Source organism: Suricata suricatta, chromosome X (assembly GCF_006229205.1).
Source record: "Suricata suricatta isolate VVHF042 chromosome X, meerkat_22Aug2017_6uvM2_HiC, whole genome shotgun sequence".
Classification (NCBI taxonomy): domain Eukaryota; kingdom Metazoa; phylum Chordata; class Mammalia; order Carnivora; family Herpestidae; genus Suricata; species Suricata suricatta.
In genome coordinates, this window is record NC_043717.1 from 6,234,276 (window position 1) to 6,247,435 (window position 13,160).

Sequence of the window (13,160 nt, forward strand, 5' to 3'; positions counted from 1 at the left end):
GGGTACTTTACCCCCAGGGGACGTCTGCCCTATCTGGAGGCATTTGTGGCTGTCATGACTCGGGGGGACCTGCTATCGGCATCTAGTCGGTAGGGCCTGGGCCTGCTGCTCCATCATCCTAGAATGACCCCCACTGTGTGTCCCTGGTGCCGAGGCCGAGAAGCCCTGGTCTGGGCTGGAGGACCGCGATGTCTTAGTGGGGCCACGCCTGCCGTCTGCGTGGGGGACCCCAGGAGCTTCAGTGGGTAGAGAAGCTGCTGGGAGAACGGGAGAATCGTGCTTTCTATGATTACATATGGTCCTTGACCTATTTGGGAGTTAAACTTCTCCCCAGCTAACAGAAATCTGCGAGCTCATCAGCAGCTCTGCTGGGGGTAAGGACCTCCCCCCCCACCCCCCCGCCCCCAAGCCCACCGGGCAGTACGTGCTGGGGCTGTGCGTGCGTGTGTGAACGTATGCGTACACACGCCAGAGCCAGAAACACATGCCCGTGTGTGTGTGTGTGTGTGTGTACGTGATGCACGCATATAGCACGAGCATGTTTACCTATGCGCACGCACGGTTGTATTTTCCTCTTTGTTTTTATTACAAAAACAATACATGAATACATCGTTTTTGTCACGGGCACAATCAGTAAATAGAGACCGCCTGTGTTTCCCCTCTCTGATCCCACTTCCTACCATGAATGGTTTGACATGAAACCTTCCAGGCTTTTACCCAAACACTGAAATCAGTTAAGCCCCGCGTCGCTAAATACAGTACACGATGCATAGCTTAGGGCGCATAAGCATCTCTCTGTGGATAGACATCTTCGGTGGCCGTGGTTTTCCCTTCCCACAAGCAGGGCACACTGTCTCATAGGCCCCAGCCTCGCACAGGTGACCGATTCCTGGGAGTGGACTCCCCAGTGAAGTGTGGGGGTCCGAAGGCGTGCACACTTGAAATTTTGCCAGCTGCCACCAAATTGCCTTCCAAGACGACTTAGCCACTTTGCATTGCTGCGAACAGCTCTCAAGAGCCCCGATTGTCACAGCTGCTTAGCATCATGGGGCGTCTTCATTCCTCGTGAAGTTGGCTAGCCTAATGGGCAGACGTCCTGCCAGTTGCCCTGCGCTTCTCCGTGGTGTGTTTCCTGGTCTGGGTCAGTTGCTAGGTCGGAATTTGTTTTTTCCCAGAGAAGGATCAAAACGTGTTAGGTGCTATCATTCCTCTGTTTCGCATGGGTCTCAAGCATTGAAGGAGGCAGCGTTCTGCTCCCCAGGGAACTAGAGGCAGGCCCTGTTGGCATCCAGCGGGGGGAGCCCAGAGATGCTGCTGAACAGCCCACAGCACACCCCACGGCTCGACAGCACAGACCTAGGTGGCCCAGAGCGTCCGTAGTACCTCGGCTGAGAAGCCTTACGCTCGGGCTGCTTATTTTTTTGCTCCTACATCCTGACTGTGTTTGGATCAATGAGGGCCCACCGGGACAGGTTTTCCACTAACTGGGGGCATTAGTCCGTGCCCCGTGCCCTCCCCTACCCTGCCCCAGCCGAGTGGGCCCTTCGGTGTTCTGCAGATGTGCCGGGGCTCATACCTGCCCAGCACACTGCTGACTCCATGCCTGGAGTTGGCAGAGCCACGCCCCCCCCCAGATGTCCATGTTCTGACCCCCAGAACCTGTGCCTATGTCACCCTCCAGGGCAGAAGAAACTGTGTGGATGCGGTTAGGGTAAGGACCCTGAGGTGGGGAGATGGTCCAGGGTGATCACGTGTCATTACTAGGGTCCCCGGAAGAGGGACAGTCAGGGAAGGAGACTCGTGGAGGGAAGCAGAGGTCAGAGTGGTGTGGGCCTTGAGCTGAGGCCTGTGGGCGGCCCCACAAATGGCAATGGAATGGGTCCTTCCCTGAAGCCTCCAGAAAGATCATGGCCCTGCCCACCCGTTTTTGACTTGTGACTTCTGGAACTGTAAGATGACAATGCGTGCTATTTTGAGCCACCAAATCTGTGGCCTTTTGTTACAGCAACAAGAGAAATCTCACAGAGCACCCTCTGGGCTCGATCCCTCGAACGCAGCTGTGAGATCATGACCTGAAATGAAATCAGCCGGATGCTTAACCAACTGAACCACCCAGAGGCCCTGAGAGTGGTTATCTTATTTATTCATTAAAATTTTTTTTAAAGTTTATTTTTGAGAGAGACAAAGACAGCGTGAGTTAGGGAGGGGCAGAGAGAGAGGGAGACACAGAATCTGAAGTGGCTCCAGGCTCTGAGCTGTCAGCACAGAGCCCAGCACGAGGCTCGAACCCACAAACAGTGAGATCATGACCTGAGCTGAAATTGGACGCTTAACCGACTGAGCCCCCCAGGCGCCCCAGGATGTATTCAAATTAAAAGGAAGTTTGTAGAAGTGGAACCCCTAATTCCACGTGGTAGTGTGATTTCTGGAGAATTCTCTAGACCAAACCACCGCCATCATGGTGACTAGTTTTGTGTTTTCAGCTTTGGGTTGTGGAAAACATACCCCAACAACTGCTTCTGGGTTTCCCTTCAGGAACATCACTTGGCGACTCTCAAGGCAGACCTTACGATAGAAATGCTTTCACATTATTGGTTGATAATTTTAGAATTTTTCAAAGCCAATTTGGAGGAACAAGCCTTGAAGCAGTCCCGGTGACGCGGATAGTTCCTCCCTTTTAACCTAAGAACACTCATTCCAGAATTGTGCACAAACTGTAGCTGTTTCCATGGAAACACTCGCAGTCCAGATCGGAACAAAACATCGGACCCATCCAGTTTCTTTGTGCCTTAGCGTTTGTTGCCCGGATGCGTCCTGCTGTTCATTTGTTGTCAGGAGCCAGGGTCGTGTTAGGATTCCAGTCGAATTTGATCAGTAGCTCTGAGTTTTCCTTCATTTCTCCAGTGACTGTGCATCGGGGCTCGGGGGTGAGTGAGGCACAGTGGGGAGAAAAGCGGATAAGCATCCTTGCCATGCTTGGCGCCTTCTTCCCCACTCAGGCCAAGAGAAAGAAGCCTACAGATGTTCTGCTTCTCGTTTAGAGGAGTCACTCTCTGAAGGTCCGCACCCTCGAAGGGGAAAAAACGTGCAGACAGGGAGGGGCTTGGGGGTGTTAGTAGATCCTTCCTACACCACATATTCTAGATTCAGACTTCTCAAATTTCCAACATAGAATAGGGAGCTGAGCCAAATGGACACCAGTTTATTGATACTTAGCTCAGTCAGCTGAAGTGATTTTATTGTCCATCTGACCTAGATCTCAGCTGAGGTTTTCTTGAACTTTCACTTTTTGCGTACATGGATATTTACAAAAAGAAAACTGAGGAGAGAAAACATAAGCAGTATCAAATCCGTAGCTGTGATTGAAATCCGAAGGCGGAAGGCTCTAAGCCAACACCACGACGTCCCAGAGTGTGTCACTGGGGGTCCCTGATGTCTCAACCATCAAAGGGGACCGTGGCTTGCCTGGGGTTCCAGTTCTCTTCCAGAAAGCAATCGTATTTTAGCACCATGCAAAATTATGTAGTAGACTGCAGAATTTGCACATAAATTGAAATAACTAAGGATTGTTCTGGGCATGTAACATATACCTCAGAACTGTACATTGTTTTTCAGAAAAATGCAAACAGTATTTAGGATTTCTGTGAACTGTGGAGCCTAAGTAGTTTTCTGCAACATAAATGCACGTTTCCATTCTGGCTTAATGGTGCCTGGGCTGTAACAGAAAAGGTGTTTGGGCAAACACAGCGAGGGGAGAAATGATTCATATTTTACTTGTGTCTACTTTAGGCCTGGTCAGGGAATGGAATTTGGAGATCACATAATAAGTATGAAGGCTGAATGCTTGGTTGAGGCTTTGCCTTCATTTTTTCTCCATCATGAACACAGGGGTGTCTATTTTAAAGCTTTTATTTTTAAAAGATTTTTTTAATGTTTTATTTATTTTTGAGAAAGAGAGAGAAAGAGAGCATGAGCAGGGGAGTGTCAGAGAGAGAGGGAGACACAGAATCTGAAGCAGGCTCCAGGCTCTGAGCTAGCTGTCAGTATAGAGCCCGACACAGGGCTCGAACCCACGAACCGCGAGATCATGACCTGAGCCGAAGCCGCATGCTCAACCACCCAGGCGCCCCATATTTTAAAGCTTTTAAAGGCATTTGTGAGAAAGAATATGTAAGCCATAAAACGTATCACCTATTAGAATGGTGATAGCCTTCCGATTGGCTGTGTGGCGTGGGTGTGGAGGAAGGGGCGCCGGATGTGACACTGCGTCTTAGGCACGAAGTCAGTCTCCTCCAGTGAACCTCGTACACCCTGGGTCCTCCTGGCAGGTGGCCTCTTTTGAGGCCGGCAGCATGGGACAGCACAGCAGCTAAGACGTACGGTGTCGAAGGCAAAGCCGTCTTGTCTGTCCCTTGGTGAACACACAAGAAATCACTGAAGGAATCCTTCTAGAGCTTTTGGCCTCTAGTGCGGACACACAGACAAGACACGTGTGCCACACTCTCAGCCCAGCTGTGAGCAGGCCCCACGTGCCTGCATCTGGAGTAGGAAGGGCAAGAAATGGCGCTTTGCAATATGTATCAATATTCTTCTAGATTCATAGATTGCTGTCAGATGGCAGTCATTTGTATCGTTGTGAAATGTATTTAAATTTTTAAAAATATTTATATTTGAGAGAAAGTGACAACGTGAGCAAGGGAGGGGCAAAAAGAGAGGGAGACCCAGAATCCAAAATGGCCTCCATGCTCTGAGCTGTCAGCACAGAGCCCTATCCAGGACTCGAACTCACAAACTGTGAGATCATGACCTGAGCCGAAGTTGGACACTTAACTGACTGAGCCACCCGGGCGCCCCATGAAATGTATTTAAAACACTCTTCTTAAGCGTAGGAATGCTTGCCTAGTGTGCGGCACAGCTCGAGCCACTTTTCCCGACGGGTTGCGTGAAGTCCACTTCGTCCAGATTTGGTTTCTGCTACGGAGGTTGTTCCTTGCCGTGTGGCTTTGCCTGTTTTTCTTCTGAGCCACAGAAACGTGCTTCACTTTGGCCACTGCACAGGTTCTTTTATGCCTTAGGTGGACAGCCCTTTCGAACCTGGTGCTTTTGCCTCTCTTCCTGCCCGCGATTCTTTTTTTCTCCTTATTTTTTTTCTGATAGTGGATCTGACTTGAGATCTGCCTGGAAAAAGTAGGACTAGCTGGGACTGGATCTTCTGCCGCCCTCCCGCCCGTGGCAGCTTGAATCCGTGTAGAATGGCAGCTAAGCTGCGCCTGGCCGGCTTGGACGGATCAGGGGGGCCTCACGTGCGCACTTCGGAGACGCAGAGGCAGAGCTTGATAAACTCTGTCTGCTTGCCGTGGACGTCCGGGCATCAGTACGGGCGTACCGCTAACTGTAGCTGGGTTCAGGGGGGCTCTTCCTGTGGATTGGGCAGGGAAATTAAATGAAAACTTACGAGGACACGATGAATTTGCTCATTGTTGTTCAGCGCTTTCAGACTTACTCCTTACTTTGGACTTGTCTTGATCTACGGTACAATGTTCCAGAAATTTCATTGGGTATAATGTCTGATTTGGCACTAACTTATTTGTGGGCTTACTTGGAGTGTATTTTCCTTGGGCTTCAGTTATATGACTGCCATAAATTTTAATTACACTAATTAGACATAGATGGATGCTGAAGGCCCAGTTGGATTCCTAACCCTCTTCGGCTGCCTCTGTCATTAGTATTTTTCGGTGACATGATTTGGCACCGTTTTCCAACACATTTTCAGGAAATTAGTTTTAAGTTGGGAAAGAACTTGCCTAATAAAGCTACTGACAGTCAACTATTTTCTTTACCTTCTTGGGGAATTGGACATGACTAAAACGCGCACGTTTAAACTGTAATTTGCATACTCCTTTTTTAAACGGTTGGTTTTCGGATTGCTTTGGTACTCGAAGAAGGCGGTTCCCCCAGGCCTCCAGCCAGACTGGCTTGCCCGCACGCTCCTGGCCAGCTCAGAGGACCCTGACCTGGTGCGGGGCCGGCCGACAGGCTCTGCCGTGTGGACCGACCCCAGTCTCTCAGCAGTGTCCGCGGGGAGCAGGGGGTTGAGAAAGAGTCCGAGGCCTGGGCCTGGTGGGCAGGATGCCAGCTTTGATGAGCATGGGTGCCCCGGACATGGGACAGGGCAGCCTCAGGGGCACTCCTGCCATTTCCGTTTTCGTGAGGATCATCACTTTGGAGTCTAACAGGGGCCGCTAAGAGCCCCAGGGCCAGTCAGGGCCCTCCGGACCAGGCCGGGCTGCCTGAGAGCAGAGGGCTTTGGAGCTCAAGTGAGCATCCGAAGTACCGGGAGGACTCGTTAAAGCTGGGCATGTGGGCCAGCATCTATGTGTCCTTCACGGTGCTGGGTTTGGGGCAAGTCTGGTGTCCCTCGCTGCTGCTGCTACTTTTTTTTTTTAATGCTTATTTATTCTTGAGAGAGACACAGAGTGTGAGCGCGGGAGGGAAAGAGATAGAGGAAGACACAGAATCCGGAGCAGGCTCCAGGCTCTGAGCTGTCAGCATAGAGCCTGACACAGGGCTCAAACCCACGAACCGTGAGATCATGACCCGAGCTGAAGTCAGACGCTTACCCGGCTGAGCCACCCAGGCGCCCCATGGTGTCCCTCGCTTCTGCCTAAAAACAGATAGCCCTCATGTTTAGCCACTCTTAACCTTGAAGAGCTTACAACAATCTACTCCGGCTGTGAAAGGATTGCTCTGAAAATACAGGCCACATCTATGCCGTTTAGTCTGCCTTCAGCAACAACTCAGGACACACGGTGATGTGCTCTGCTCAGCGAACCCATGCAAGTTTGGGCCCGTGGAAAGTGACCACAGAGTCCGTGTTTTTACACCCGGGGGGTTGGTCTTGCTGATGCATTTAGTGAGACTGACGGGTCTGCACCCTCCTGACTACCTCATGCCGACACCCCCGCCTACCAGGGCCCACCCTCCCGCACTCGGATATTTGCGGTCACCTGTGTTCCCAGTTCTGTGTGCTCAGCCCTTGCCGAGGGCCTGCTCTCTACAAGGCATCTCGAGTGTCCCATACGGTCAGGGTCTCTGGTGCTGGGGAGAGCAAACAGAACCAGAAGACGTAGATCAGTGGGCGCTAGGGGTTTTCTGTTCCGAAGCACGGTGAGAGGTGTGTGGCTGGCCCGTCATTTTTGTCAAGGCGGTGTTAGTGGTTAGGCACCACGGACAAGACAGAAAGCCAGAAGCATCTCTCACCTACCCAGCGTGGTGTTTAGCGACTGGTGACGGGGGATGGGGAGAAATGAGGTGGCTCTGTCCTGCTCTGGGACAGTGCTGTGCAGGAAACCGTGCACCCGCCACAGCACAGCGCACGGGCATGTGGAGGGTGCCAGCCTTCAGTCAGTTCTTTGCAACAAGCATGATTTGCACCCTGCCGCCCCAGAGCTAGGCCAGGGGACGCTCTGCAAAATACTGACGTCTTACCTTTACCACCCCCTCATTTCCAGACACTTCACGTTTGTCACTTAAGGTTCACTTGGAGCGCTGACTGCAGTATTTAGCGGGTGGGTTTCTAGAGTCTGCATGATGGCGCTGAGAACGGGGGAGAGTGACATTTTGACCTCCTGGGCCCGTGTCTTGCAGAGTGTCGACCATCCAGCAGCAGCTGGCCCAGCTGGATAACGAGTCCTGGCCGGGCCTGGCCGAGGCCGACAGGGACCGGCTGCAACTCGTCAAGGAGAAGGAGGCCCTGCTGCAGGAGCTGCAGCTCATCATTCAGCAGCGGAGGCCGTTGGAAGACGTGGCCCGGCTGGAGGAGGAGCGGGGGCGCCTGGAGGAGGAGGTGGAGCGTGCGCGGGCCACATCCGTGCAGGGCGCTACGGAAAGGTGGGCCGGCATGGCGGGGGGGGGGGGGGGGGGGGGGGGGGGGGGGGGGGGGGGGGGGGGGCTCAGCTGCCAGCGAAGAAGCAGCCGGAAGAGCTGACTCAGAGAACGGGCCTGTGACTCGAGATTGATCCTGGTTGGTGGCACTGGAGGGGGGCGCGCGCCTTCCCTTCTGTAGGACGTCTTGGCTCTGCCCGGGGCTCCCGAGCTTCCTGGTTCCTGTTCAGCAGCCGGAGGGGATAGAGAAGGGGAATGGGGATGGAGGGAGGGATGATGCCCCCCTGCCGCGCTTTGCCCCCACGCCCCCCTGCCCCCGCTTAGACCGCACCCCTTCCCAGTATAGGGGCGCTGCAGGACAGCAGCCTGGACGTGAGGTTGCCGGCTGGAGGGTGGGAGACAGGCTCTGGCACCGAGAGGAAGCCCGCATTCCTGGTGTTGTCAGCGTTGGGGCAACCCACCTCCTCTTGATTCGCCCCCCGGAAAGCCTGCTCGGCCTGCGGCAGTGGGAACCCGGCAGCCTGGCACGTATCCGCATCCAAATGTGCCTCTCCTTGGTCTGCGCTGGGCTCTTTGCTGGCCAAGCCAGCACAGCGTCCTGTGTCCCGGGTGTGCAGTGTTTTGGGATGTGCAGGGTCTCCTAGTTTCCATGTGCCACGTGTGATCACGGTCTGACCTCCACGTTTCGGAGCTGTCAGATGGTTATCCGAGGGTATCAGTTGAGCTTTGGAGAGCCCACCCTGTTTGATAATCTAGTGGACCTTAAACTTCAGCGTGTTGAGAGGACCGGATGCTGCATCTATGTGAGCATCTCCACATGGATTCGACAGTCAGCTGAATGGTTTCATCTGTACAGATGCCCTCAGACCCATCAGTTAATCCCGTTAGCCTGTTCTCTGTATGTGCTGGGGGTTATCTATGCTTGGATAGCTGTCGTTATTTGACAGAGGCCCGTGTGGTGACATTCGTGGCCGATGGCGGTGTTGGCACGAAGTGCTGGTGTTCGGAGAGCACGGCTCCGAGGAACCGGCGGAGCGTGTTCTGGTTTGCTTAAGATGATAGCGTGGCGTGCCACCTCACGCAGAGTGAACACAGAGGTGCTTTTGAGTCCGGAAAGGGACTGTGGAACTGTTCACCTGTGCCCTTGTGCTTCTAGACTCTTCCGCCTCAGTGTTACCTTCTCCATCATTGGTATACTGTGGTGTGTGTTCTGGCTAGGGGGGGCCTGGGAGTTCACTGGGTTGCTTCTCTCTTAGGGGGGTCGATTCAGTCCCCACAAATGCCACCTGCTTCTTCAGACCCCACATCCATGCACACGACTATTTTTGCCCTTGCCATGTGGAAATCCTGGCCCGCGTGGGCTGTGGTCCCCGGGTGCGACTCCAAGGAGCCCTGTGGAGCCGCTGTTCCCCTCGCTGCCCAGCCCGGGACTGGCTCCACCAAGCTCGCCCGGCTGATGGAGGCTCTTCTGGGGCCAGCGCAGGAGCTGAGTCCTGGGCTGCAGAGCCCTCCACCAGGGGCTGGCGGGGGGGGGGGGGGGGGGGGGCCCGAATATGCCACCGCCCCCTGGGTTGGGACCGCATGCCCTTGTGCCGACGGTGCTTTTGCACCAAGCATGTCAGGAAGCTTCTCTGTCTGCGGCCACGTGCCCCTTGGGGCGCCTGCCGCAGTGAAGCCTGGGCCTGGCGGAGGCAGGCCTGTTTCTCCGCGTGCCCCCTTCGTTTGATGCATGCTGGATGGAACCGGGAGCCCGGGCCCCCCAGGTATGAGGCTTCCCCCGCGAATAGGCTGAGGGGCATAAGACAGAGCCGGTGTGCAGCCAGGCAAGAGTGACCAAGGTCGGCGTCTTCCGGCTGACATGTGCCTGCTGCTTGGCCAGTCTTTGCCGGTCTCGGCCTCCGGGTGTCAGGTAGGAACTTGGCGCCGGGGTGGTGAGTGGCGCTGGGGATCGGAACACCGTAAATCCTTTCCCGTCGGAGAACAGAGTGGCTGTGTTAATGACGCCTCCTTGGTCCTGAGTTACAATGCCATCGTTTGGTTTGTAAACAAGGGCTGTCTTGTGCTGAGGCAAACGGACTCAGACGTTCATTCGGCGGCGGGCGAGTGGCTGCACGTGTCAGGCTGTATTCTGGCCGGTGGCCGTAGTGTCGTGGAGAAAGTCCAGCTCAGAAATAATAAAGGAGAAAAAGTGGAAAGAACAAAGCTCCCCAAGCCTGTGACAGTTGCTGTTGTGTTTTACTTGGGTCTGATCCTTTCATTCTGTAGATTTTAGAATTGCATGCATTTTTGCCCAGAGAGGCCTTCAATGAGGGACACTGATTTGTTCCGAGGAATCCCATTAGGTTACCTCACGCGCTCTGCCTTTGAGTCCGTTTTCTAGTCTAGCCCCTCATCCCTGCTGTCTGTTCCTGCGGCTGCCCACCCCCTTCCCCCCCTCACCCCCCTACCCGCTCCCCCCATCCATGTGCCCACCCACGCACCCTCCCATCCGTCCACCAGCCACGCACCTGCTGAGCTCTCACAGTCTATCAGGCACTGCTCAGGGTGCTGGGGGTACATGCTCAAGCAAGACAAAACCAGTCTGTTATCTTGGTGTCTGTGACCTGGATGTGGTTTTTAGAATTTAGTCTTTCACACCTAAGTCAGTGGTGGGGAGGGGGTGGACTTTACAGTTGAGTTTCTTATTGGGAACATGTACTCACTATCTCTGAAAAATCCACTAATGGCCCATTTCTTTACCTACAGGATTCTCCTTCAGGAAAAAAGGAATTGTCTCCTCATGCAGCTGGAGGAGGCTGCCCGCCTGGCGTCCTATCTCCAGTCCCAGTTAAAGAGGTCGGTAACTTAGTTATCATGTTAGAACGACGTGTCCATGAACTTCATCGTCCCCTTTAGCTTGTTTTTCTCGTGCCAGAACTTAGAACCGGAAGCGGCTGTAAACACAGGTGGAAAAGCGTCTACACCATATTTTTCAGAGGCGCTGCTCATACAGGATTCGGGGAGTCTGAGAACCGAGCTTGGCTGCAGAATAATGAATCTAAAGTCAAATTCGTCCAACGATTTTGTGATTTTTTAAAAAATGTTTAAAGTTTATTTATTTTTGATGGGGGGGGGGTAGAGGCAGAGAGAGAGGGGGACACAGAATCCGAAGCAAGCTTCAGGCTGTGAGTGCTCAGCACAGAGCCCGATGTGGGGCTCCAACTCACAAACTGCGAGATCATGACCTGAGCCAAAGTCAGTTGCTTAACTGACTGAGCCACCCAGGTGCCCCATGATTTTGTAATTTAATCCACAGCTTCTGAGGCATGTCCCTTTATCTCCATATGCACATGGATATTTTTATTTATGTTTTTAATGATACACAGAGTTGTAAAATAAGCTTCGGATGCTGAGTAATAGCTTCTGCTTGTGGGTACTTACCGTATTGTGAAGCTTCATCTAAGGGCTTTCTATGTAGTATTTCCTCAGTTACTCCTCCTAAAAATGTCACGAGGCAGCAGTGATTATTTCCCAGCCTCCAGTGAGAACGAACCGGGTTCCGAGAGGGAAGACGCTTGACTCGGTGGACGCGGCTAGTCCGCGTCCGAGCTGGACCTGGCACTCGGGCACGAGTCTCTGATGCTAACGGCTGCTCTCCGCTGACATTCGAAAGAAACAAAGGGAATATTAGTGACATCACCTTCTAAATGCTCGCAAGTGGTTAAAGACCCGCTCTGGCTCATGGGAACCTGGGACAGGATTCTGTTCCCTCTGGAACAGACCAGCCGCTCTGCTTTGCGGCCAAGAACGGTGGGGCTCTGGCCCAGGTGTGCAGGCCGCTCGTCTCACGACCCAGGGTGTTTGTCATTTCAGCCTGTCTGCCAGCACCCTGACGGTGTCTTCGGGGAGCAGTCGCGGGTCCCTGGCCTCCAGCCGGGGCTCGCTCGCCTCCAGCCGCGGCTCCTTGAGCTCCGTCAGCTTCACGGACATCTACGGCCTCCCGCAGTACGAGAAGTCCGACGCCGAGAGCGGCCAGCTTCTGCGCTTCGACCTCATTCCCTTCGACTCCCTGGGCCGAGACGCCCCCTTCTGCGAGCCCCCGGGCCCCTCGGGCTTCCACAGGCAGAGGCGCTCCCTGGACACGCCGCAGTCCTTGGCGTCACTGTCCTCCCGCTCCTCCCTGTCCTCTCTGTCGCCCCCGAGCTCGCCCTTGGACACGCCCTTCCTCCCGGCCTCGCGTGACTCGCCCCTGGCCCAGCTCGGGGACAGTCTCGAGGTACCCGGCCTGGGCGCGCTCGACAGACTGCGGGCTCAGGCCTCGGCTTTGGGGGACGAAGACTCGCAGGCCACGGCGTCCCTACAGCCACACGGCTTCCCCGGGGACGGGGAAGGACCTCGAGAGCGAGGGACCCAAGCGGCTGCCGCTCCCACGGGCACAGGTAAGTACTGATGAGCCCCGTGGGGAGAAGGGTTCCCGATTCGGGGAGGAGAGCAGGTGCGGTGGCACCAAAGCCAGCCGGCTCCAGTTCCATAGCGTGCTCTGAATTCCGGCGGTTGGTAGGGCCAGGAGGTGCACCTGCTGCCTGCATGCTCTCCTCGGGGGCCTCGCGTCCGGGTCCCAGAGGTGTCATTGAAGTGGCAAAGGTGTCTTTCCCGGGCATCTGGCTCGTTCTCAGAACGTGTTTGCCTGTTGGGAAGGCCGGGACCGCCGCCTTCCACACTCAGAGGCTGCTACGGGCGTCCCGGGGGGCACCGGGGCTTCGGTGAGCTCTCCAGGGCGCATGCGGCCGAAGGGCACCACATCTGCCTGTACCCCGGGGCCAATGCCTCCTTCCCTTGTCCCCGTGACTTCGTCTCTTCATCCCCTGGCCTCACGGTTTTCCAAGATGTAATCTATCAGACATAGGAATAAAAAGAACTGGTGTAATTTCAAAAGACGTGCCGGGAAGCATCAGTCTTTTCCACCAACTCGATCTCTCTGGTGGCCTTCAGATCGAGGAGCACGAACTAGCATCCATCTAGTCCGCGTTCAGTCAGCTTCTGCTTGGTGCCAGGGCCTGTCCGCTTGGAGCCCCTGTGGACTGCTGTTCTCCAGAATATTCCAGCTGATGCCTTGTGCCCGAAGCAGGGCCTGGGCTCCAAGCCTCCTCATCTTGACCCTGTGTGCCTTTTGGAGCCGACCCTCCCACAAGATTAAGTTCTTCAGGTTTTAGAGAGGATCGAGAACCAGGTCTCATTCCTGAAGTTCCCGAACTTTTCTTTGCATGGCGACGAGGTTTTAGACATTCCATTTAGAC

The 13,160-nt window shown here is 54.5% G+C and overlaps 1 protein-coding gene across 3 annotated transcripts in view; it reads left to right on the forward strand.

Annotated features, from left to right (window-relative positions):
- WWC3 (WWC family member 3) overlaps window positions 1-13,160 on the forward strand; it is a 118,258-nt gene that overhangs the window by 80,971 nt on the left and 24,127 nt on the right. For all 3 annotated transcript variants that reach the window (XM_029930359.1, XM_029930357.1, XM_029930358.1), the window contains 3 exons: window positions 7,648-7,890; window positions 10,630-10,719; window positions 11,737-12,302. In XM_029930359.1, coding sequence (XP_029786219.1) covers window positions 7,648-7,890; window positions 10,630-10,719; window positions 11,737-12,302 — 899 coding nt within the window. The remainder of the gene's footprint in view (window positions 1-7,647; window positions 7,891-10,629; window positions 10,720-11,736; window positions 12,303-13,160) is intronic.